Raw genomic sequence first — 25,507 nt, 5'->3', positions numbered from 1 at the left:
TAAGGCAGGGGTTTTTAAACTGCGGTCGCCAAACCTGGTACCCAGAAAACTCCATGCAGAATCTGAGAATTGTAGAGGACCATCTCGTCCAACCCTCTGCATTGCAGGAATATGCAGCAGTCCCAGACAGGGATCAAACCTGCAACGGTGGCCACTGTCGTGGATGGCTTTAAAGGAGGACTGGACAAACTGGATAATTTTGTTGCTAGCTGCAGGTAAGGACAGGTACACAGCTGCCCCGTCAGCAATCACAATACTGAGCTTGACGGACCGAGGACCCAATTCTGTACAGGGCAGCTTCCTACACCCTGACAAAACCTCTTTTGAGAAAATAAAAACCGACATCCTTTTGCAGCGTAGGTCGGGCGGCACAGCAGCGGAGGAAAGTGGTTATGCCTCTTCCTCCTTTCCACCCCCCAGGCTTTGCTACATTGCACACTTCCAGGTGCTCAGAGTGGTAAAAACAGGATTGGTCCCCTGAGCACTACGAATGGGCTCCCAACCTGCAAACCGCAGCGCTGAGAGATGGGCAGCAGAATTTGTAGCTATCTGCATGCATATTAAGCCACTAGCCAACCTCCTTTCCTGGGACAACAAGACCCAACTTCAACCTAGGATGGGTTTCACATCATTTCCCAGCCACATCTCTGATGAGTTGTAAAAAAACATCTTTGCACAGATGCGGAAATCAGCACTGACTGCCCGTTTAAGGCCCGATTTCAACTGCGACTGGAAAATTTCAGTTTCCGGGCCCGATTCAAGGTGCTAATAAATGCCAGCACCCAAAGACCTAGGTAACTTAGGCTCCAAATATCTGAGAGGCCTTGCCCTTCCCAACAGACCCTCCTGGGGGGGGCACCTTGGTAATTCCACCCCCCTCAGTTGTTTGGGGTGGCAGTGGCAAACGAGAGGGCCTTTTTGGTGGCAGCCCCTCAGTTGCGGGACTCCCTCCACACAGAGGTATGCCTGGCTTCTCCACTGCGCAGCTTTCTGGGGATGCTGAAGGCACACATCTTTAGTTGAGCTTCCTGCACTGCAGAGGTTGGACTAGATGTCCCTTGGGGTCCCTTCCAATCCGCAATTCTATGATTCGACTCTGGCCTACAACATCTGAGATGTGTGCTTTCAAGGCCCACCCTGTTCCTGAGACTATAATCAGTTTAAACTATTTTTAATACCAGATTTGAAATGGTCGCAACATCCCCTGGGACCCGCTGGTGAAGGGCTGGCTGCTTTCGGGTGGTGGTTGGTAATAAATTTAATAATTATTATAATAATACGAAAATTCTGAACTTGGACTCATCCACCCTAATAGCAATCTGGTTGCCCTTCATAAGTTTTTGAGATTACCGTATTTCTTGCTCTATAAGACGCACCAGACCATAAGACGCACATAGTTTTTGGAGGAGGAAAACAAGAAAAAAAATATTCTGATTTTCAGAAGCCAGAACAACAAGAGGGATAGCTGCACAGCGAAAGCAGTGATCCCTCTTGCTGTTCTGGCTTCTGGGATAGCTGTGCAGCCTGCATTCGCTCCATAAGACACACACACATTTCCCCTTACTTTTTAGGAGGGAAAAAGTGAGTCTTATAGAGCAAAAAATAGGGTACTTTTTCGGTAGGCAAGGAGAGGTTGGGAGTGGGAAACCGGAGATGAACAGGACGAATTGAAACAGAAACACGGGAGTTGTGCAAAATGGGTTTATGTTGAAGTAACTTTGCTGATAGAATCTACGTATATTAAAAAAGAAAATCTGCCAACTTGCCATTTAATAAAGAAAGAAGGAAACTGAACTACAGAAAGCGGAGTTCCCCTCGCAAAACATGACGATGGCACCGGAAAAGCTTTTCACAGATCTCTGCAGTTTCTCCCCCGCAAACACACACACAGAGGACTAGAAGCATGGCTGAGGTGTCAAACTAAATCCAGAGGATTTCAAGGAAGCAAGCAAGCAAAACCTGTGCCACAACACCGGAGATATGAAAGTCCTGCCAGAGCTCATTCTCCTCCCCTCCCACCAACGCCTCTCCAAGGGTGAATCAGTTTGTGCCAAATTTCAATTATGGAAGGAGACGGTGGATTCCACTTACTGAAGGAATCCTAAGACAGCAGGAGATAGAGGAAGGTAAAGCACCCCACAGAAAGAGCACAGCACACACACCCCACTCGATCTGGGGGGGGGGGGACAGAATTCCAAGGGGATGCGGCAACTGACACACTTTGGAAAACTACCCAAGCGGAAATCATATATTACAAAATGGGGAGGGAATAAAAACCACAGAGACCCAAAAGCATGTGGTGGAAATGTAGGGGGCTAGGATACACACTGGGGGGCTCGGTTGCGGATACGACGGGGCGGTTAAAGGATGCCAAAAACAGCCACTTGCCTAGGTTATGTTTGATACTGAAACACACACACAAACACACATAATTTCATCATCTTCGGAACGTAAAAGCAGAGCCAGTTTAAATGCCCCCCTTCGCCTCAAAACAGCCAGGCCCCACAGCTGGGGGGCAGAAACCCCTTGCCAAGCTGCCCCAAGAGGGTAGCAAGGGGCAGGGAGAGGCCCCCCCCTTTGCCACCACCCGAACCCAGCACCTATAGCTTCCGGAAAGGGCTAAAATTACAGCCTCCGACACTTTTGCAGGGCCCTTCGACCAGTTCTGCTTGGTTCTGGAACCTCTCCGCAGAAACCTGCCAAGCGGGCACACATTTCTGGCGGAGAGGCTGCCAGCGAACCCTCAAAGGCTGATCTCAGGAGGGCTGGCACCTGGAGCGCCCGTTCTCCAAGCCCCCCTTTGCCCAAACACATCCCTCAGCCACCCTTGGCGATTCATCCTCGCCACTTACCTCTCTCCCCCTCTCTCTCTCACTCTCTCGAAGGAGCAAACAGTTCTGAGCCAGGCAGGCAGGCAGGATCCCACCTCAAACAGGAGGCAACGCCCACACCCCAGGTTGTGAGCACCCCACCCTCAAACCTTCTTAACCCTTTGCCACGCTCTCCAGCCTCCAACGGAGAGCCCGGCAGGGGAGTTCACCTTGCTTTCTCCCCGCTCCCCGGAAAGGCACCCACCTGGAAAAACACACACACACCAACCACCACCAGCGAGCAGCCAGCCAAGTGCCGCGAAGGCTACAAGTCAGGAAATAGTCCTGGGTTCAAATCTCGCCATGCGCAGCCCTCAGCGTTTCCCACCCGCCCTATTGAGGGTGTGGGGGTGACAACGCCACGTGCCTGGCTCGCAGGGTCGTTGGGACGCAAGGCAAGAGGTGCGGGGACCCCTCGGAAGCCTCTGAAAATGTGAAATGGCGGCTCGTGACATTTATTGGGAAATCGCGCTGGTTTGGAGGCCTCGCCTCTAAACCCACTCACCCACCCAGGTGCGGGAGAAGCAGTTGTGGTGAGCACAGAAGCTACCTGAGGCTGATCAGCAAGCAGATAATTTAAGAGGAGCTTGTAAGAAAAGCGAGGCGGGGAGTCCTTTGGCATTCACACAAGCTCCTCGCAGACTCTGTGCTACATCCGTATAAACAAAAGCAGGGTTGCCAACTGTCCTGGAAGGCATGGCTTGGGCAGCTCCTGTGCTTCAATCTGTGGAAATCAGCGTGTGAGAGAGAGACCGCGTGGCGTCCCACGGCGCATGGATCAAAGCACACATGCCTGACTACAGATCATCCCGTTCCCCCCCAAAAAAGGCACAGCTGCGAAGGCCGTTTCGGAGGTTGGCAGGCCTAGGCCGCGGAGCCTTCCGAAAGGCATATGAAAGGAAGAGCCGCCCTCCTCCGCTGCCTCTCCTTCTGGCATGCGGTGAGCAGCTGGCACTTGGAGGTAGACTGCCCCTGAAGTGGGAGGTTCCATTAATGGCGAGCCAACTCCAGAGGTGCTGCAGAAGCGGCGAGACGTACAACTCGCAAACAGACGCATGCATACAAAAGTCAGTCGAGGCCTCTTAGCTCTGGGGTGGGGAGCCCCGGGCTCAGGGGTTGAATATGGCCCTCGAGATATCGCTATTTGGCCCTCAGGACTCTCCCCAGGCAACACTCCCCCCCCCCCCCGGCTGGCCCTTGGCTTCACACACTGCTTGAGTGTTTCTGCCTGGCCAGAATGTGCCTTTCAGCTCCGATCATAGAATTGGAAGGGGTCCTAAGGGTCATCTAGTCCAAATGCAGGAATGTCAACTAAAGCATGCCTTATTTGCTTGCCTAGAGAGAGAGAGAGAGAGGGAGAGAGGGAGGGAGAGAGAGAGAGGCACATGAGCAAGCGTAGAAATTAGCCCCATGCTCAAAGGCAAAATTTATATTTGCTGCCCCGCCCACTTTTGCCTCTGGCCCCGCCCACGGCTAGCACACACGGCCCTTGGCAGGCTGCCCAGAACAGAATGCGGCCCTCCGCTCCCCCACACCCAACTTTGCAGAGTGACAAAAATAAAAGTTGCCATCTGCGTGACATCCTCAAAGTAGAAGCATCTGACCTTGAATCCCTCCAGCTCTTGCCTATCGGGGGTGATTGCGATGGTTAAGATGGACAAGGACGGGAAAGACCTGGGTTCGAATCCACACTCGGCCATAAAGTTCACTGGGGTCACCATGGGCCAGTTACCATCTTCCAGCCTAACCTACCTCGCAGGGTTAGTGTGGAGGGAGGGGGAGAACTCTGTACGTTGCTTTGAGCTCCTTGGAGGAGGAGGACGGAGGATTAAATGTTATGAATATATAAGTAAAATTGTTTTCTGGGTTTTTTTTTGGGGGGGTGTCCTGTTCAGATTTTGCTATGTGTGACTCCCTGCTTCAAGGCTGCAACTCTTTGCCAGGATCTCTGGGAGTTAACATCTTAGAAGCGGGCGGGCCTCGTCTCCAGAACACATGCGTGTTAAGACACAAACAAGAGCGCCACCGCACAGCCAGTCACATCGCACAATGCCCGGGCTCGTCTTGGCAGCAGGCAATTGCGGTTTCGGTTTCTTTCAAACCCTCAAGGAGGTGGCGGCAAAGACCCTCTTGGCTTTTTGAACAGGGTAGGACGGATAAATCTACGCAGCGGAGGCGCCTAGCAGGAGGACTCTAGTTCCTATCAGCCCCCAAGGATGCTGGGAGTTGTAGTTCGACAATGTTCTCGGACTCCAGCTCCCATGAGCCCCCTAGCCAATAGCCGGGTATGCTGGGAATTGTAGTTTGACCAATGTTCTTGGACTGCCATAAGCCCCCAGCCAGTCCGGCCAATGGTCAAGGACGATGGGATTTGTAGTCTAGCAAAACATCTGGTCAACAGCATACAGAAAGGGGAAGAGAGCCTTCAGCCACATGTTGCTGGCTGGGCATGCAGGTGTTCTGAACAAGAATCTCAGGCGACAAGGATTTTACAACGTTGACCCTATTTCCACCTGTGAAACACCAGGGTAGGCGAGGGGGTCGAGGCGAGCAAGGATGACCCCTCCACACAGACACTTTTATCAAGCACCAACCAACAGACGCTAGCAAATGGGCGCTTTGCGGTGTGGAAAGTGCACTCTGCACATGCTCCAGAGTCCCCTCCTCCTTCCACAAAGGTTGAACCAAACCTTTGGAGAGAAGAAGAGGGAAGGAATCTCTCAGTTATCCTGCCTCAAATCACAACCCTGGTGATCCTTTTTCTCTCCCTAATCTCCCTCGGGTGAGGAAAAATGGACCGCAAGAGGGGGGAGAAGCAAGAACAAGAGACACTGCCTTGGAATATGGAGGTTCTGCTTAGAATTCCCCTCTGGAACTCCCTGCCACAAGGTGCAGAGATCGCCACTCACTTGGTGGCCAAATCCCGGGAGACGGACGGCTGCCAGCCACGATGGTGACGCTCCCCTTCTGCCAGGAGCGGCGACGTACCTTTGAATACCACCCGCCGGGAATCACGGGGGTGGGGTGGGGTGGGGGAGACATCATTACGCCACCTGCCCCAAGCGACCCAGAAAGGGTGTCCACCGCCAGCCTCGCTCCTCGCCCTAATTCCTTGCCTCCTGCCCCACTTCTCCGAGCCGCGTTGTGTCACCTGGCGGGGCTGAGCCAAGCCGGCGTGCCCCAACCTGCCCTGCCAAGCGGCCTGCCAAGGTGGGCGCTGCCCCTGCTGAGCCAAGCCGCGCCCCCACCCAGGTCCCTCCCCGAAAGTGCTGGCTTGACTCAGCCTGCAGGGTAGCAACGGCGCCAGCAGAAAGGGCTTCTTCCCTCCTGAACAGATGGGGCAAGGCGGGCACAGAACTGCGCCAGGGGAGATGGCAAGGAGAGACAGGCCTGGCACCAGATATAGGACGGGGCTGCCTTATAAACAGGCAGACCACTGGTCCATAGAGCTCAGTGTTGCCTGCACGGACTGGCAGCAACTGTCTAAGGTTTCGGGCAGGGGGCGTCCTCAGCCCTACCTGGAGATGCCGGGACTTGAACTCAGGACCTCCTGCATGCAAGGCCACTGAACTCTGCTTTCCCAGCAGGGCTCTTCCTGTGTCCTTATGTTCTTTCCAGCAACTCCCTCTGCCAAATTAGAAGTTCCTAGTCCTCATGGTTTTGCATAAAGGGATGATTTAAACTGGAACCTAGGAAGTTTGGACCATTAGTCAAAAGAACATAGGTGGTTGCCTTCTACTGAGTCAGAATCAGGTCCATCGACCTCAGGACTGTCATCAGTGACTGATAGCGACTCTCCAGGGTCAGTGGCAAGGGACATGCTCTGGAGAGGACGCTCCCTGTCTGGTTTCGTCAAATCAAAATTTTGTTGGAAGACGTAAATGAAATAAAATAAAATAAAATAAAATAAAATAAAATCTCCCTTCCTTTGTCCTGGCAAGTACCAGGTGGGTAATTTGTAAAGGTGCTCGTGCTGAGAGCTCCTGGGAGAAATGCCCTGACAGGCAGGATGTGGCCCTTGAACTCTGAACATGCTCAGAAACACATTACTTCACAGCCTGGCATTGGAAGTTGATTAGGCCCCTCAAAGGAGGTGCTCTGGTCCTAGCCTTCTGCAGGTCTGGTTTGCGGAAGGTCGCAAGAAACTAAGAAGAGCCCAGCAGGATCAGGCCATGGGCCTGTTTGGTCCCAGCACCCTGTTCTCACAGAGGTCGAATAGGAGGACCTTGAGCTCAATAGCAACTCTCCTCCCTTGCAACTGAGAGTGAGGTAGACTGCTCCTGAAACAGGAGGCTCTAGATGGCTCTTGCGGCTATTCACCCATCAAAATAATCTGAGCTGGTTTCTGCCCCTATCAGAACGTAAGGCGAGGCTTCTAGACCAGGCCAGCCTAGTATCCTGTTCTCACAATTGCCAACCAGATCCTCTGAGTTCTGGTTTGTCTGCCAATAGTACCTGACCAGATGCAGGTTGTGAGTGTGTGATATTGAAAAAGCAGCGGCTTTGTGTGTTTTCATTTCTATTCCACCTTTCCTCCCAGGAGCTTATTCCCACTCTCGTTTTATCTTCACATCAACCCTATGAGGTAGGTCAGGAGTCGGCCCAAAGTCCCTCAACTGAGTGAGAATTTGAACCTGGGTCTCCATAGTCCCAGTCAAACACTGTGTGTGTGTGTGTGTGTGTGTGTGTGTGTGTGTGTGTGAAACAACAACACACGCGTGACCAAGTAAGTCAGCTGCCTATGGGTAACTTTGCCCTGGGACTCTGCCAACCTTCAAATCTGTTTTTAAAAAAACAGACAAACCAGAACCATAGCTGTCAAGCGTCCCTTATTTGGCGGGACAGTCCCTTATCCCAGCGCCATGTCCCGCTCCTGTCCCTTATTGATGATGTCCCTTAAATAAGCTACTGAAGGTAATGGGGCCCTTTCTATGTCCAGCTGTCCTTTGTCAACAACAAATTGTTCCTGTATTTTTGTGTTGAATGTATGCTATATGGTAATTTATGGACCTAATAGGTTTCTAAAGCCATTTGCACACAACAAAATATGTATTTTATCAAAGTAATTGTTGATCCCTTATTTTCGAGGCTGCTGGTCCTATTTTCAAATCTGTAATTTGACAGCTATGACCAGAACTCAGTCCGATAGAAAGCAAACTAACAAAGTTACACCCGCTGTCTGCACTACGCATTTAAAGCAGTTCCATACCACTTTAAATAGCCGTGGCTTCCCCTGGGGAACTGTAGTTTGCTATGGGTGCTGAGAGTTCTTAGGAGACCACCCATTCCCCTCACAGAGCCACAGTTCCCAGAGTCCCCTAGGAAGAGGGATTGACTGCTAAAACCACTCTGGGAACTGTAGGTCCTAACAGGCCTCAGCACCCATAGCAAACTACAGTTCCCAGGATTCCTTTGGCAAAGCCGTGACCCTGCTTTAAATGTTCAGTGCAGATGGGCCCTTAGTCTCTAAGTCTGCGGGTGGGAGCAGGGAGGGAAGTCCCTTAATCTGCTCACCACCAAACAGGTGCCTCGGCCCGGACACCTGGGTTCCCCAGGCAGGCTTCCGATTCTTCTTTCGCCCACAGCTGCAGCGTGGGGAGCCAGACCGCTTCCCTCCCACCCCTCAACCCCGGTGAGGGAAAAAATGAACAAGCCAGCTGGACAAGAAGAGCCCACCCAGGTGGGGGAAGAAAACAGAGAACGAAACAGAGAGAGCGAGGGAACGAGGAAATAAGATTGTCCGTTTACTACCCACTTAAGAAGAGCAGCTGATATGAAAGAGGAACTGCTGTGTGGCGGCTTGCAAAAGGGGGGTGGGATTGCTAACAGGGCTAGGATAGGCTGGAAGGGCATCGGACGACATGTGCCTCAGAAAATGAAAAACATGCTCCGTTGTGCAAGAGGCATGGGGTGGGCACAACTGCCTCTGGGCAGGATCCCAGGCACCAACACACCCTGGGCCCATTTCACAGAATCACAGAATTATCGAGTTGGAAGAGACACCAAGGGTCATCTAGCCCAACCCCCTTTTTTGCCCAACGTGAGACTCGAATCCACAGCCCTGAGATTAAGAGTCTCATGCTCTACCAAGCTAAGGTATCCCAGGGAATACGTTCATTTCCTGCCTTTTCCTCCAAGGAGGTGGCGTAAGTAGCTCTCTCCCCTCCTGGGTTTAATTCCCACAACAACCTTGCGAGGTGGGATAGGCAAGAGAGAGCGACTGACATCCCCCATGGGTGGGATTTGAACCCTGGTCTCTTCCCAGGTCCTTGTCCAGAACTCTAACCACTACACCAATATGTCCCGAAAGCGGGGACTTGCAAGACTCCAGGCCCGATGGCTCCAAAATGGCGTCCTAATGTTCGTAGCCTATGGTGGTCCTACTTGAGAGTCAGCACCCATTAAGGTGAATGCGCACGGCTAGCTGAGGCCCGTTCCTTTCAATGGGTTTATTCGGAGGAGTGTGAGCAGAGGAGATGGCAGCATGCCCAACGAGGGCACAGGGGCGAAGGCGAATTGTCGTCTCCCACTCAACAGATTCGGCTCTCTCCCACCCTTTCCGTTCCAAGTGCGGCCTAGAGATAGCGCCAGTCCGCTCTGGAGGGCCGTTGTGTGGCCCGCTGAGATAAGGGGCCCCAAACGGCTGAAAATAAGGTTAATTTAGAAGTGGGAGAGCTACTTTCAAAAAACAGAAAGTGAAGGGTTCCTATACTATACCCCTAGGCTGGAAGGGAATGGCACTCGGCCTTTGGTAAGGCCTAGGGCAGGGCAAGGCTACCTCGCAGGGGTGTTGTGAAAAGGGAGTACCACGCCCGCCACTTTGAGATCCTGGGAAGAAATACCGTAATTTTTGCTCTATAAGACTCACTTTTTCCCTCCTAAAAAAGTAAGGGGGAATGTGTGTGTGTGTCTTATGGAGCGAATGCAGACTGCGCAGCTATCCCAGAAGCCAGAACAGCAAGAGGGATCGCTGCTTTCACTGCGCAGCGATCCCTCTTGCTGTTCTGGCTTCTGAGATTCAGAATATTTTTTTTCTTGTTTTCCTCCTCCAAAAACTAGGTGCGCCTTGTGGTCTGGTGCGTCTTATAGAGCGAAAAATACGGTATATAATGGGGTATAAATGAAAGAATAAATAATGAATAGATGATCTTTTCCCCCGAGCTAATGACAGGCTCTCTTCAAGTCTATTTCTCGAAGGAGATGTGATCAAGTCGAGGGACCACAGCGGGGTTTTAAAAATACTACTAATAATTTTATTATTTATACCCCGCCCAGCTGGCAGGGCTGCCCCAGCGACTCTGCACAGTGTTTGCTTTGCTAATGTAGACAAATAACGAGCTTGATGCACGACGGCCTGATCTGGAGTAAGGCAGCTTCCTGTTTAAATCAGCCCTTTATTCAGAAACCTGAGGACTAGAATCTTGCTTTTTATGGAAAGGCCCCATGGCCTGACTCTTTCCATATAAGGCAATTTCTCCCTCCCACCAGCACCCAGGGACCTCTCCTTATGCGCTTCAAATGCGCTCGAGCATTCGTCCCAGAGGGTGAGCCCAGGACACAAGGGTGTAGCCCCCAAAACGGGCACTGCGATGGAAAGGGAAGAAGAGGCGGTTGCCGGCTTGCGCTGCAACTCCCTTGCGCAACGACACCTAAGATGGCAACAGGATGGCTGAGGCCGTCTCAAGGACCGGCTAGCGGCGCATAGCCACAAACCGTGACACCCCACACCTCCCTGTCCCTGTGGCTTGGGATCAGGGCCACTGAGTCCCGTTCCCGAGAGAAGCCGGTCTAGGTGTCTCTGGGGTGGGGCGGAAAGAGGAGAGACCTGTGTTTCTGTCCCTGCTGGCGTTCCAGGGTAGACTGCCCCCTCCATGGAGGCTCTGCAAGGTCAGCCTGAGGCATCCATCTTTCAGAGGTTCTCTTCTGCAACATGGGCTTTGATCCAACATTTTGACCCAAAGCACAAAGGGCAACGACAGTCCCCTCCTGTTTTATCCTCGCCCACCTGCTATTCAGGGGGTATACTGCCCTGGCAACCAGAGGCTCCATATTTAGCAATGCTAGCCAACAGCTTGCTGCTTCATTCTCATCCACCTGCTACTTGGAGGTGGTATATACTATCCCTGCAGCAATAATAATAATAATAATAATAATAATAATAATAATAATAATAATCTTTTATTTTTACCCCACCCTCCCTGGCCTCAGAACAGCTAACATCATATAAATAATACAATATGCATAAAAACAAGCAGTCAATTGATTAAAATGCACCCCAAAAATAATTCAAATAAATTAAAGTTAAAGCTGGACAAATGATAATCCTCAGGTTAAAACTGAAAGCGGTTAATACTAGACAGGACCACCTGTTTTCCACTGATATTATAAGGACCTGTGAACAGGCTGGGAAACCTCCTTCGTGCTTGTTCTTGTACAAAGAGAAAATGAGTCAGACTGAACCCTGACCAAAGGGCTGGTGGAACAGCTCCATCTTGCAGGCCTTGCGGAAAGATGCCAAATCTCGCAGGGCCCTGGTCTCTTGTGAGAGCACGTTCCACCAGGCTGGGGCCACAGTGGAAAAGGCCCTGGCTCTGGTTGAGGCCAGTCTAACCTCCCTGTGGCTCCGGATCTCTAAGATGTTTTTATTTGAAGACCATAAGGTCATCCGTGGGACATACCAGGAGAGGCGGTCCCCTGGTCTGAGGGTCCTAGGCCATATAGGGCTTTAAAGGTAAAAGCCAGCACCTTAAACCTGATCCTGTACTCCACTGGGAGCCAGTGCAACTGGTATAGCACTGGGGGAATGTGATCCCATGGCGAAGACCCCGTAAGGAGTCTTGCCACAGCATTCTGCTCCACTCCACTCCTCTCTGCTAGCCAACAGCTTCCTGTTTTTTCCATAGCCACCTGCTATTCAAGGGGTACACTACTCCTGCAGCTGGAGGCTCTATTATTGTTGTTGTTATGGTGATACAGTGGTACCTCGGGTTACATACGCTTTAGGTTACAGACTCCGCTAACCCAGAAATAGTACCTCGGGTTAAGAACTTTGCTTCAGGATGGGAACAGAAATCGTGCCCTGGCGGCGCGGCGGCTTCAGGTTAAGAACAGTTTCAGGTTAAGAACAGACCTCCAGAACAAATTAAATTCTTAACCAGAGGTACCACTGTAATGATGATGAGCTAAACCACCCTTCATCTGAAGATCACAGAGCGGTTTGCAACATAAAACTACAAGATGACAACATAAAACACATAACAAAACTAATAACAACAACAAACCAACAATCCCTCTTCCCACAAACACATTTTAAAAGGCACTGGATGTCAATCAACCCAAGGCCTGGTTGAAGAGGAACGTTTTTTGCCTGGCGCTAAATGGGGAGCCACTGCAAAAAAGGCCCTGTTCTCCTGTTGCCACACTCAGAACATCTCATGGAGGAGGAACATGGAGAAGGGTCTCAGAGGAGGATCTCAAGGTCCAGGGTAGGTTCATACTGGGGAGTGACAGCCTTTGCAGGCCACAACCCCAGCCTCTCCTCCACCTCGGTGAAAATCTTTTAAAAGACGTTTTTAAAGCAGCCACGAAAGCCGGGCAGTACAACCACTCCCTGTCCTTTTGCCCAATGCGGCTTCCTCCCCCCTCCCCCAGCTGCCACCCCCCGCTCTGGTCTCCGCAGTCACCAGCCAGGTCGTTGCACTTCAGGGAAATCCAGGTGAGGCAAGCAGGGAGATAAGGAGGGCGAAGCAGGCAAGGGAGAGGCCCAGGCACCTTGTGTGGCAAGGAGGGTTCAGGGTGGGACCATGGGGGGGAGAGACCTCCTGGAGAGGCCCGTGACTCAGCCTGGGTGGGAGCTGCTGTCGCAAGGGCTCTCTCTCTCTCTCTCTCTCGTTCTCTGTCGCAAACCAGAAGTGGTTATTAAGAGGAGAGACCCCTCCCTGGCCTTAGACTCAGGCCTCATCCAGACACAGAGTCCGTTGCCTTCGCTTTCCTGGTTCTAAAGCCGCTGCTTCCGTCCCCATTTTATATTCTTACGCTGCAATACCTCGCTGTGTTATGGGGCTTTTCGATCAGAAATATCCCCATGCCAGGGGGAATTTCAAATGGCCGGCCCACCCGGCAGAAGACTGGGGGTCTGCGCTGCTGCAGTTGGAACAGCTCTTCTGGGTTTCAGGTGTGTGTGGGGGTCCGTTTTCCCACCTGGGGCTGGGACCTTGCGCACAGCAATGAGCTGCTGCCCTCCCCGTAAAAATAAAATTAAGATTCTCGTCCTCAAGGTTATGAATAAAGGGCTGACTTAAAGAAGAAGCCGCCTTAGAATGGTGTTTCCCAGCCTTGGGTCTCCAGCTGTTTTTGGACTACAAATCCCATCACCCCTAGCTAGCAAGACCAGCGGGCAGGGATGATGGGAATTGTAGTCCGAAAACAGCTGGAAAGCCAAGAAACACTGCCTTAGAATCAGCACAGAATTGTAGCGTCAGGTGGGACCACGAGGGCTGTCCAATCCAGTGCATCGCATAAATATTTTCCCCAACGCGGCACTCGAACTCGCAACCCTGAGATTAAGAGTCTCATGCTCTACCGACTGAGATAGTGACTGACTTCACTGTGTCAGGCTTATTGCTTGCACTGGCTGGCAGCAGCTTGAGCCAGCCAGGGAATTTACACACAGAGTTCTTTTTGCAGTCCCAGGTAAAATATAAGAGTTGTCAAGGAGGGGGTAGGGAGCCCCAGGCCCAGGGGGCATTGATGGCCCTCCAGGCCTTCGCTCTGGCCCTTAGGACTCACCCCATACACCTCCTTCCCCACACCACACCACACCCCTCCCCAGCCTTGCTGTGCAACCTCCTTGCTGGTTTTTGCCGTTCTTGAACTCTGACATATGCCTCTTTCTTGCTTGGAAATGGAGGACAGAGCAGGGTGTATAGGACTTTGTGTGCTCAGAATATAAGTCTATTTCACAAAGGTAAAATCTATGCTAGTTGCACCACTTTTTGCAGCTAGCCCCACCCTCTCCCAGAGCTACAATTCCCAGAGTTCCCTGGGAAGACGGATTGTTTGCGGAAGCACTTTGGGAAATGTAGTTCTGGGAGGGGAATAGGGGTGTCTCCTAACGACTCTCAGCACCTCTAACAAACTACAGCTCCCAGAATTCTCTGGGGGAAGACATGAGTGTTCAAAGAGGCATCCTGATATGGCCTTCATTACTCGCATGATGCCATCCTACAAAGCACCACCGTTGTATTTTATCTTGACTTAAAAAATCTAAACCGGGGGCTCCCAAACTACACTTCGTTCCAGGTTCTCTTCGGCTACGTCGTGAAAGACAGGAGACAGCGTTTTCATCACATTAAATATCCATATTGTATTTTTTTATCGCTTCGTATATTTCTTATATTTTGTAATGCCGTTAAATGCAATACGGAAGAATAAAAATTCAGAATCATACAGCGTCTACAATTGCTACAACGGGAACAAAAATCACAAAGTGGTCCAGTAAGACCCCCCCAGCAATTTTCAAAGAGGGGAAAATTGGAACCAATGATACACACGGTAAATATCCATCTTCTTTTCTTAAATAAATAGATGAATTATCTCTAAACCATCAATACGAAATATTTAAACGTTTGCTTGTAAAAACATGAAAATATGCTTAAATTCATTTCCTTCCAAAGGGCAAACGTTCTGACCCTTTATCTGTTATTATCTGGGGTGTGTCTATGTTTGTGTTTGTGTGTGTGTGTGTGTGTGTGTGTGTGTGTGTATAGATAGATAGATAGATAGATAGATGATAGATAGATAGATAGATGATAGATAGATGATAGATAGATAGATAGATAGATAGATAGATAGATAGATAGATAGATAGATAGATAGATGATAGATAGATAGATGATAGAGATAGATGATAGATAGATAGATAGATAGATAGATAGATGGATCGATAGACAGAAACACAGACAATCATTTGTTGACCTCCATTTAATCATTTCCTCCCTTATAATTTTATTTGGCCATGTCATCCCACTTGTAATTTCCTGCTGTTACCAAATCTTGCAATCACTTCTTGGAACCCGATGTCTGACCTACCTTACAGGGCTGGCGCAAGGAGCAAATGAGGATGGGAAATCCCACAGTTGCACCCCACACTCCCACACACATACCTGCACCCTGAAGTGGCACACTTGCTGTGCCCCAACACTCCCAGCTCATCTCCATTGCTGTGGGATTATTCCTATTTTCACCACCGTGTTCTGCTATCAGGGCTGATCAGGCCGACCTTACAACACCCTTCTAAAGTAGGACAGAATCACGATTACTGGCAAGGAGAGAGCCTGTCCGAGCAAAGAGGCTTGCTTACTCCTCAAACCATGTCCCCACCTCACCCTTCCAGGTACCCCTAAACTCTTTGCAGAAAATCGACTGCTTCCTGGGTTTCTGTGCCAATCTGCAGGACAGCAGCAAGGAGATATTGGCACCATCTGAATACCTTAGGTTGTTTTGCAGGGAGACATTTTTAAAAAGAGGTCGTGAGGAGAAGCAGAGATTTTAATGGACTGACCCAGATCGTCACCTGAGGCCTCTCAGGAGGGTGGCAACACGAAAACAGGGCCTTTTTGGTGGTGGCCCCTTGCTTCTGTAACACTCTCCCCAGAGAGGCTCGGCTGACACCATCATTACTTATCTTTAGGCATAAGGCAAAAACTTTTATTTCCCGTCAAGCCTTTGGGCTTTCATTTAATCTGTGGCCTCCTTCAGGGGGTGGGACGTTTTAGTCCTGCCTTTTAAAAATATGAACAAATTTTTAGTTTTCTTCCATTTTAGATTTATGCTGGTTTTAACACACACTGTTTGTTTATTGCCACTTTTGAGTTATTTTTTTGTAATAGAAAGGGGGAGGGACCCAACTAATAAGTTAAAATAAATAATAATTTGAGGGTTTTGCAAGGGCATAGAAATCAGCGCAGCTTTAGCGATACGCGCCATGCTCTGCTGTCACCCCCTCTGACCCTTCTCAAAAAGGAAAACACACAAGGAGAAAAACGGAAGGCATGGCTGGAGGAGGAGGAGGAGGAAGGAAGGATCTGGTGAAACAGAACCCAAGTCTAGGAAACAGGAAGGACAAATTTGACCGGCCACAAGCCATTCCCCCCCCAGGGGGTGGAGAGAGAAAGAGAAAAAAAATGTATCTCCCCCTTTCTTCCTCTTGTGCACAAAGACCTTCAGTGTTGCATTCCTGAGGAGGCCAGGAAAATTATAGATGTCCTGCTGTTGCAGGCAGTTAGAAAAAGCAGAGGACTCTCTGCACATGCTCAGAGGAACACTCCACTTCCCTGGTTTCTGGCTGACGGACCAGCTAGCACCTTGAGGTCGTACCTTGGCTAAGTCCCGCTCGAAGCAGACCCCACTCAAATCTAGTCATTCGTTTCAGCGGGGTCTACTCTGAGTAGGAGTACCCCTTCAGCAGGTTGGCTGGTTCGCCCTACCAGGCAAAGGTTCCCCCACCCCGATCCGCAGGCTCAGGGCACAGCTGGAGGGAGAGATTGCAAAGTGTTTCATATGAGCCAGGAGACTGCAGAGAGAAGGAGGGGATCAGGAAGAAGGTGGAGTCATTCAGGGAACATTACAGGGTGGGACTTGGCCCCGAGGGACTCGGGAGAGGCGGCTGGGTGGGGTCCGCTGCCGAGTGGGCGTTGGGCCGGGTGCAGAAAGGGGCAGCTCGGAACAACACCCTGTGCCTATGTTGTCGCGCGCATCTCTGCAGGACAAAGGTAGCCAGGCCTGCTGGACTCCAACTCCAAGCAGCCCCAGGGAATTATGGGAGCTGGAGTCCATCCACATCTGGAATAGTAAAGACAAGCATATAAGGACTTAGAAGCAGTTGTGGGGGGGGGGTGGAGGGGGGAAATATCCTCAGGTTCAGCAGCTCCCCCAAATCCCCCATCTCCACAGAGCAGCTGGAAACTAGAAAAATTGCAGTTGCGATGAAAATTTGCACGCCACCCTAGATTTCAGGGCTGTTCAAGACATAAAATTGCAAAATAAAAAAGTCAGCTGGGATGACAGGCTCCTATAAAAGGAAAGGGAGGCAATGAAGAACTGTTATTGGATACCCATAACTATGTATATCAATTTGAATAAACAAATAAATATCGGGGGGGGGGTGTCAGAATGTTTGCTGCTATAAAGGAAAAGGATTCTCACTTCTTCGCAAGCAAACGTTTATATGTTTGATATGGAGATTTCAAAGGCGACTCATTCGTTCGTTTCTGAAAAATAGATTGATGTTTCACACATACACACATACCTCACAGACACAGACATTTGTGTGTTGGACCAAGGTTCAAATTCGCACGTAACCCTGAAGCTCCCTGGGTGTGACGCTGGAATTTCTCAGCCTAATCCGCCTCGCAAGGTTGTTGTGGGGATTAAAAGAGGAGGCGGGGACCACTTTGAGCTCCTTGGAGAAGAATCTGGGATAGCGACATGGGCGTAGCCTGGCTTTATTTTAGTGGGCCAAGCAGGCTTTATGTTTTGGGGGGGCAGAACCGAGATACCTGAAATGCAATTGGTCAGTTAGTTAAGTACCGTATTTTTTGCTCTATAAGACTCACTTTTTCTTTCCTAAAAAGTAAGGGGAAATGTGTGTGCGTCTTATGGAGCGAATGCAGGCTGCACAGCTATCCCAGAAGCCAGAACAGCAAGAGGGATTGCTGCTTTCACTGCGCAGCGATCCCTCTTGCTGTTCTGGCTTCTGAGATTCAGAATATTTTTTTTCTTGTTTTCCTCCTCCAAAAACTAGGTGCGTCTTGTGGTCTGGTGCGTCTTATAGAGCAAAAAATACAGTATTTCTATTTATTTACTTGGTTTAGAGGGGGGCAGCTGCCGCCCCTCCACCCCCTTGGCTACACCCAAGGATAGCAAAGGGCTAAATAAATAGATAAATATATAAATACATTCCTCTCTAACCTCATCCACCCAAACAGACCCCTGGAAAAAATTGCTGAGGTTTTCAGCCGACCACTCCATGATTTCTCCCGCCTGGTGTAGCAATTGTCATGCGCTGTTTTCCATTGTATTTTTTAATTCGTGAGATCCACATTGTGAAACGAGAAAAAAACGATATAAGAAATAATAAAAAAGGAATCAAAATCAATTAAAAAAACAGCAAGAACCGTTAATGGAAACATCTGGATGAAGCTATTGAGCCAAGAATGGTCCACAGACCACAGTTTGAGAAACGGGCACCCCTGTTTTGCATTTTTTTTGGGGGGGGGGAATAGTGGAAACCTAGTGACACGGGTGGTGCTGTGGGTTAAACCACAGAGCCTAGGACTTGCCGATCAGAAGGTCGGCAGTTCGTTGCTCGGTCCGTGCTCCTGCCAACCTAGCAGTTCAAACCACGTCAAAGTGCAAGTAGATAAATAGGTACCGCTCCAGCGAGAAGGTAAACGACGTTTCCGTGCGCTGCTCTGGTTCGCCAGAAGCGGCTAAGTCATGCTGGCCACATGACCCGGAAGCTGTACGCCGGCTCCCTCGGCCAATAAAGCGAGATGAGCGCCGCAACCCCAGAGTCGGTCACGACTGGACCTAATGGTCAGGCGTCCCTTTACCTTTTAGTGGAAACCTACTTAAAAATAATATATATTTACCTGCTGTGGGGGGGGGGAGAGAGAATGGTAGTGCCCCCAATTCTTCAAGGTTAGACTTGAAGAATGCCCCTTGGGCATCACTAGTGGGCAGTGCCAAGGCAAGTGCCACCGTCCCACTGCAAGACTGCCAACTCTTTTAGGGCTGAGCTCTTTGAGACAGTGGCATCTCAGGCAGGCATCGCACAGGTGAAGCTATCCTTATCACCACACGTCCTTGCCTGGGATAGGGAAAGATCACCTGTTGGATTTCTGCCCATTACACTGCTGTTAGCAAGCAATTCACCTCGTGCCAGGAAAAAAGGTGAGACTGACTCCCACCCAAGACAGAGGAATAAGGTCAAAAGTGCCTCCACATATAAGTTCCTCCAAAGTCCGGAGGAACAGGAAGTCTCAAGTGGTTTCTTCCAGGTGGGGCAACTATATATAGGAATAAATCTAGGCCAGGAAGGAACCCTTTTCTATGCCAGGTTTGCACTTCTCTCTGACACAAAAAATAATAACAACCAAGAGTGCATCTGAGCATGTAAAGAGTTCCTTCCACACTGAGGAGGAACCACAACCTGGGAATAGGAGACAGAGCTCAGTCAACCAAGCTGTGCTTTCAAAACAAGACTGAGGGGGGACCCCACCCCAGAGCCCCACATTTTTTGAAATCCAGCACCCAAAACAAACAGGGGTTTGTTTTTTTAAGGCTTTCCCCAAACCAGCACCCAAAACACCTTGACCACTTGGCACCCATGCTTTTCTCAACTTCTGGTGTGGAGCGGGAAGTAGACAGAGCCCTCGTCCCAACCTACGAAGTCACCCCCCAAACGGCCATGATTCTGCCCCCCTGGCACTCTCTCACACACAAGAGTTAAAATCTGACCTGACCTCGCCACCACCCCTCTCTCCAATTCCAATCGGCTGAACCAGCCAGAGGGAAAATTGCAATGCTAATCCCACAGCCTATACCAACCCTGAGTCCCACCCACGGCCACAGCTTACAGCCACCCACAATTGCGCAGTGCGCACACTCAGCCAGGCCCGAGCAAAGCCTCCTTTTCCCAGCAAGGGAGTCCCAGTCCTGACCCCACAACAAAGGCCACGCTCTCACTTTGTCCAGTTTAAACCATAATTACATCGCTTTAACCGCTGTAGCTTCCCTTAAAAGAATCCTGAAAACAGTGTCATGTACAACCTAATGTCCAAACAGCACCATCAACCTGGCTTGCGGGCGCCACAGCGGAAGACCTCGGCGCCATTTTCTTTTACAACTGGGTTTAGTATTACTGTTGTCGTTCACTTCATTTCTATCCTACTTTGCAGTTTCGGGAAGAAATCTCAAAGCGCCTCACAATGCGTCGAATAAAAGAATCCAGAATAAAACAAACACAAGCTTCAAGGAAATTATTTCAGATAAGGGGCGTTTTGCTTTCTCCAGTCGCCAACCCGGCAACCAGAGATCTCCATGTGGTCACAACTGGACTTGCGCCTGGGGCCTGGTTGGTTGCTAACACAGCCTGGGAACTGTAGTTTTTTTAAGGAGTTCTTAGAAGCCCTCTATTCCCCTCACAGAACTACAGTTCTCAGAACTCCGATTGCTAAACCATTCGGGGAACTGTAGTTCTGAGAGGGGAAATATGGGTTTCCTAACAACTCTTGGCACCCTTCCCAAGATCCCAAGAATCTTTGGGGGGGGGGAAGCCCTGACTGCTTCTTTGCCACCCAAAAGCCACAAAATGGAGGGTCACATGTCTCCTTTGTTTTATACACCCTTGCAGTGCGGTCCTAAGGGTGAACACAGCTTAGAACCAGGGCACAGCCGGGAACCACAGGTGAATGCCAAAATATTGGTGTGGGGGGAGAGGGAGGCAATCACCCCGCCCCCCAAAAGCCACACATCCAGCTACACTGCCTTTGCACAAGTCCTCGAATACCAGGGAATTATAGCGCCCGCTCCCATCTGCCTCGCACGCAATCACTGTTAACTGATATGTGTATATGTATGAATATTAATTTGGCAATTCAGGCCAAGCCAAAAGAAGCAGCGAGTTTCCTGGGAAGAAGAGGGAACCTTGCAAGCTCTCTCTCTTTCACATACACACCCTCTCTGCCCCACACGTGCCCACAGCCGTGCCCTGAAGAACAAGGCTATGGGGTGCAATAATCTGTAGCAGCGGGGGAGGGGGGTTTGGACCTGTGGCACCCAACATTTGAAGGGCCGCAGATTCCCAACCCCATCCTATATGTCCCAGCCAATCAGGGAACCCATACCAAATGCATTTATAGAGAACGAGGAAGCAGGGATGAGGAACGAGCAAATGATGGACTCCAACTCCCATCAGCCCCTGCCAGCATGGCCAAGGGTCGGGGAACATGGGAGATGGAGTCCAAAAGCATCTGCAAGACCTTTAGTTCCCCCGCCCTCAGTCGGCCTGGCACTCCACCACCCAGCCGTTTACACCTCTCATGCCAGGGATGATTGACTCTGCACGCTAATGATCAGGAAAAGCCACCCGGATCGGAGTTCGAATCCCCCCACTTGGTGTGTCAGAGGTGGAACGAGAAAAAACAACCCGGAGGAAATGGCAACTAGAGGTTCGTCTAAAAAGTTTAAAGGCTAAAAATTAAGACAGAGTGATCGGGGGAGCCACTGAGGGGCAGTCCAAAGGCAGAAAGTCCTCCTCCCCCCCCCCAAAAAAACCCTGGCCTCTCCAGTTCTTACCCCATCCGGTGCCCATGTGGCTGGTGGAAGAGCAGCTGAAGAGTCAGGAGGGTTGTGGCAACAGTGCCCGCCGAGCCCTGCCCGGCACAGCGGCAAGGCCTGACCCACTTCTGCTTCCGACGTGTCACCTGCTCTCTCCCCCCACCCCACCCCACCCGCCACCCCGGGGAGGGGAACTTCGCCAAGTCATACCAACTGTTGCCTGGGAGGATACCCACTTTTTTGCGCACAGACAAGCGCCCCCTCAAATATCAGCTAGCAAATGGGATTCTCCCCCTTGCCTTTCCATCGCCTCCTTCAGCCGGGCACCAGAGCAGTGGCACAAGCTGGCAACTGGTACTTTTTTCTTTGCCAAGTCGTCTTGGCACTGGTGCCGGGGGCGGGGGTAGCACCAGGAGCAGCAGCAGCACGCAAACTGTTTGGTGCTCCCAAGGAAGCTGCAGGAAAAATAAAAGGAAAGGTTGGTGGGCGAACCCTCCTGGCCCTCCCTCGGCTCGGCTGTGCCAACCGGTTGGCACCGCGCCCGGCTCATCGCAGGTTTCCCCCTGCCAAGCCAGGCTCCTGTTACAGGCCTCGCCTGGGGTACGGCAGCCAGGCCGGGGATGTGTGCCACGCAGGGTTGCCATGGAGCAGCGGAGGAGCTCAGGGGCAGCGTCGTCCCCCACCCTGGGGCGGCGAGGGAGGGGGGCACCTCCAGCAGAGAACAGGGCGCGGCACACGCAGGGAGATTTCTCCGTGGTTTCATCAGCCGCCCCCTGAGGAGGCTGGCTGCTGCAGCAGCCCAGGCTCCCACGGCAACCAGGCCACGCTTGGCGCAGCCGGCCCAACTAGGCCACAGCTCCGAAACCAGGAGCAGAAAGCAGAGCATGAGCCAGGCCGGAGAGCGGGCGGCCGTTGTGGTTGACCCTGTTGCACTGCTGACTGTCCCTCGGGCCTCCGAAACCCCAAACTCCTTGCCTGGCATTTGGGGTCACCAGCAAACCCCCCCCCACACTTTTAACAGAAAGAAAAAGCAAAACTTTCAAAAACAACAACTTAGGCAATACATTCATCTTAACCGCTGAAATTCGGCCCAACAAAGATAATTTCAACCTTATCCAAATCTCTTTTGATATCCTTCCATAACTTTTCATAATTGTCTTTCTACAATTTCAATTTTTTTGCAGTCATATTTACACCCAGATACTTCACCTTTTTCGAGAAAAAGCAAAACTGTCAGGAAGGACATGGGTTGGTGGGGAGAGGAATGCTGCACCTGTTGAATTTCTGCCCTGGCTGCAGGAGCAAGAAGTAGGAAAGGAGTCCCCAAAGACTCAACCCACGAGACCACCCAGCCAAGCGAAAAGCAGGGCCAGAAATAGGCCAGATTGTAACCCCCCACCTCCCACAACCCAGAGCTTTTTCTTCTTTTTATTAGAAAAAAATAATAAGTGCGAGTCTTAAACAGTGATGCAGCTGCAAAACTGGGTTTCAACACAGTTGTTTCAAAACCATGCTTAGTCGACACCCACTCTTTATCAGAGAATAGAGGAAGGGAACTCAGCGCATGCTCCGAGGTTCATTTTAAAATCTGCATTTGCCTCAACGACTTAATGCATGCAAATGAACTGAGGACTTTACCGCAAAATACCCTGCAAGTGAGCTGGTGGCAACAGAATATTCTTATATATTGGTGGCAATTTTATCTGCTTAGTTGTGTTTATAGGTGCACATCTTCGCACACGAACAGGCTGGTGGCTGAGGCAAATAAGTACCTGATACTCCGCACGTGCTCAGAGGAAAGGCTAACCAGCCAGCACAAAACACCATCATCACGAAAAAGCTAGTGACATTCAGTTACGTTTTTTCTCACAAGCACCCACTGAACTTAATAAGCTTTAATCACGCATAAAGCATAGTTGAATACCACCCAGCGTTCCGTCATTCTAATTTAATTTTTGTAATGTTTTAAACCATTGTCGTTAATCGGTCTTCGCAATCATTTAACTGTTTTTGTAAACCGTTTTGAGGCTTATTCTTTTTTAAAAACCGTCGATCGGTGCACAAATCTCACCAAACAAACAAACAAAACAAAACTGAGAAGGGAGAGGTAAAACCAAAAAGGTGCTGGGGGGGCAGCTCAGTTTAATTTTGGGATGCCTTAATCCGAGCATTTACCTTCTCAGTCGCCCTCACGTCCTTGCCTGCTATTTATTGCTCTTCCCCATACACACACACACCAACCTACAATCCACTTTGTTACCTTACGAGCTCCCCCCCTTCCCCCACCTCCAGCACATGAGGAGGACACCTGGGGACATGGCGCAGGTGTATTCTTAGCTGCTTCCCCACCTTGCTCACCCTTGCGCTGCCGGTTCAGAGCCCTCAGGGAGGTGGGTCGGCGCAAACAGGCGGGTGAGGCTGGCTCGCCTCGCAGCCCGCCTCCGGGAACCTTCTTCCTCCGGCACACAGGTGGGCAAAGAACTGTGTGTCCACCTTTACACACGAGAAGAGCTTATGGTCCATTCTCCCGTGCCAGATGGGTGGGTTACAAATAATAAATTATAAAAATAATAATAAATTATTATCCCCCAAAGAATCTTGGGAAACTGTAGCTTGCTAAGGGGGCTGGAAGTCCTTCGGTCACTGAGCTACAGTTCCCAGAGTTCCCTGGGAAGGGAGATTGCCTGTTAATCTTGGGAACTGTGGTTTGCTCAGGGGGGCAGAGAGTTGTTTGGCGACCCCTCCTCTTTGCCCTCACAGATCTACAATTCTCAGAGCTCCCGGGGAAGCGGGATTGGCTGTCAACCCTAGAAACTGTGGTTCTCACCTTCACAAAGCTACAGTTCCCTTGACGGTTCCCAGGATCCTTTGGGGCAGGGGGGAAGAGGGGCATAAGAGTGCTTTAAATGTATGGTATGGACGTGACCCACATCCTGACTAGGGCAGTGAGTGTTGTGTGGGTGCGGAGGACAGAATGCAGAGACGGAACGGCTGGTTATAGGGTTGCATCCAAGCTTAATCATACCCAGAGTAGACTCAGCAAAACAAATGGATATGATTAACTGGGCCAGTGGGTCTACTTTGAGTATAACTTAGTTGGATACGGCTCACCACTTGTTTTCTGGGCAGTGTCCAACTGAAGCATTTAGAACAATTAAGAGCATCCTATTTGTGAAACAGAAATCACAATATATATACTTCGACAAGATAATATAAATATAGAAGTCAAAATCAGAGTGATAAAATAATCTAGCTGGGGTAGGGATTTCCCAGCTGGCATAAGAAACAGAGACTTATATAGCAAACGGCCTTTGGTACATCCAGTTCTGTACACCAGGGTTTCCCAAACTTGGGTCTCCCGCTATTTTGGGGGACTACAATTCCCATCACCCCTGACCACTGGTCCTGCTAGCTGGGGGTGATGGGAGCTGGAGTCCAAAAACAGCTGGGGACCCAAGTTTGGAAAACACTGGTAGCAGTGGAGACGCCAAAGAACTGAACCCAATACCTTCTCCATGCAAAGCAGATACACTACCACTGAGCTATCCACATTTCAATGATGTTTTAAAAAGTATTAAGATGTTGTGATAAGGGAGAAGAGAACGTCGGATCCACACACACACACACACACACAACTGTCAAAGACCTCACAAAATTCTGATGCCACACCGGCAAGATCACACCCTCCGTTAAGTCTCCAGGAGTAATCACCACTTCCAATTTCTCGATTCCCAGTTGCTAATCTGTGTCATTAACCAGACTCACCAGCCTAGGAGAGATTGCCAGTCAACAAAAAGGACCTTTCTACATTGGAACATAGTAGCTTATACTCATCAGTCTTATCAATCAGACCCGTTTGGCCATATTATTCTGTACGCTGAAATAAGACGGATGGAATAGTTTTTTTGTCAAGGGGCAGAGGATGATGTCTCTTTCTTGTGGGTTGTATTTGCAAGAAACAAAAGTGGGAAAGGGCTGTTTTCAAGGATCAACTCTGCCAGACTCAGAAACCACCACAGCTATGACGGGAGAGTCCTTAGTTTAAAATACGTAACTAAGGAATCTTCCATTGTCATATCACGATCGATTTGAAAGTTTTACTGGGTGAGCCATTAAAAAATATATGTACTTGAAAATAAAATATTTATTTGATTCAAATGATCACATTTGCCTTTCTTTTTCTCCCCGTCCTTGTAACTCTCACTCATCAACTTTGATGTTAAGCAGACTTCCTAAAAGTAGGAAGTATTTAACATGTGTGAAGCACTTTCTTTGTAGTGCTACCAATAATATTG

At 50.1% G+C, this 25,507-nt stretch overlaps 1 protein-coding gene across 6 annotated transcripts in view; it reads right to left on the bottom strand.

Annotated features, from left to right (window-relative positions):
• The window catches only part of ZBTB7B (zinc finger and BTB domain containing 7B), a 57,321-nt gene that overhangs the window by 29,212 nt on the left and 2,602 nt on the right, over positions 1 to 25,507 (bottom strand). The window contains exon 1 of one of the 6 annotated variants that reach the window (XM_081891640.1): positions 21,231 to 21,374. The exons of 2 other annotated variants lie outside the window; for them this stretch is intronic. In XM_081891640.1, coding sequence (XP_081747766.1) covers positions 21,231 to 21,246 — 16 coding nt within the window. In that variant the 5' untranslated portion in view covers positions 21,247 to 21,374. Of the gene's footprint in view, positions 1 to 2,852; positions 3,225 to 3,379; positions 4,023 to 21,230; positions 21,375 to 25,507 lie in introns of those variants that run through there. 3 more of the 6 variants (XM_081891645.1, XM_081891642.1, XM_081891643.1) reach the window with 3 other exon arrangements.

This window comes from Podarcis melisellensis (genome assembly GCF_964234715.1).
Source record: "Podarcis melisellensis genome assembly, chromosome: 16".
NCBI lineage: Eukaryota > Metazoa > Chordata > Lepidosauria > Squamata > Lacertidae > Podarcis > Podarcis melisellensis.
Note: the sequence above shows the minus strand (reverse complement) of the source record. Positions and strands in the feature narration are given on the sequence as shown.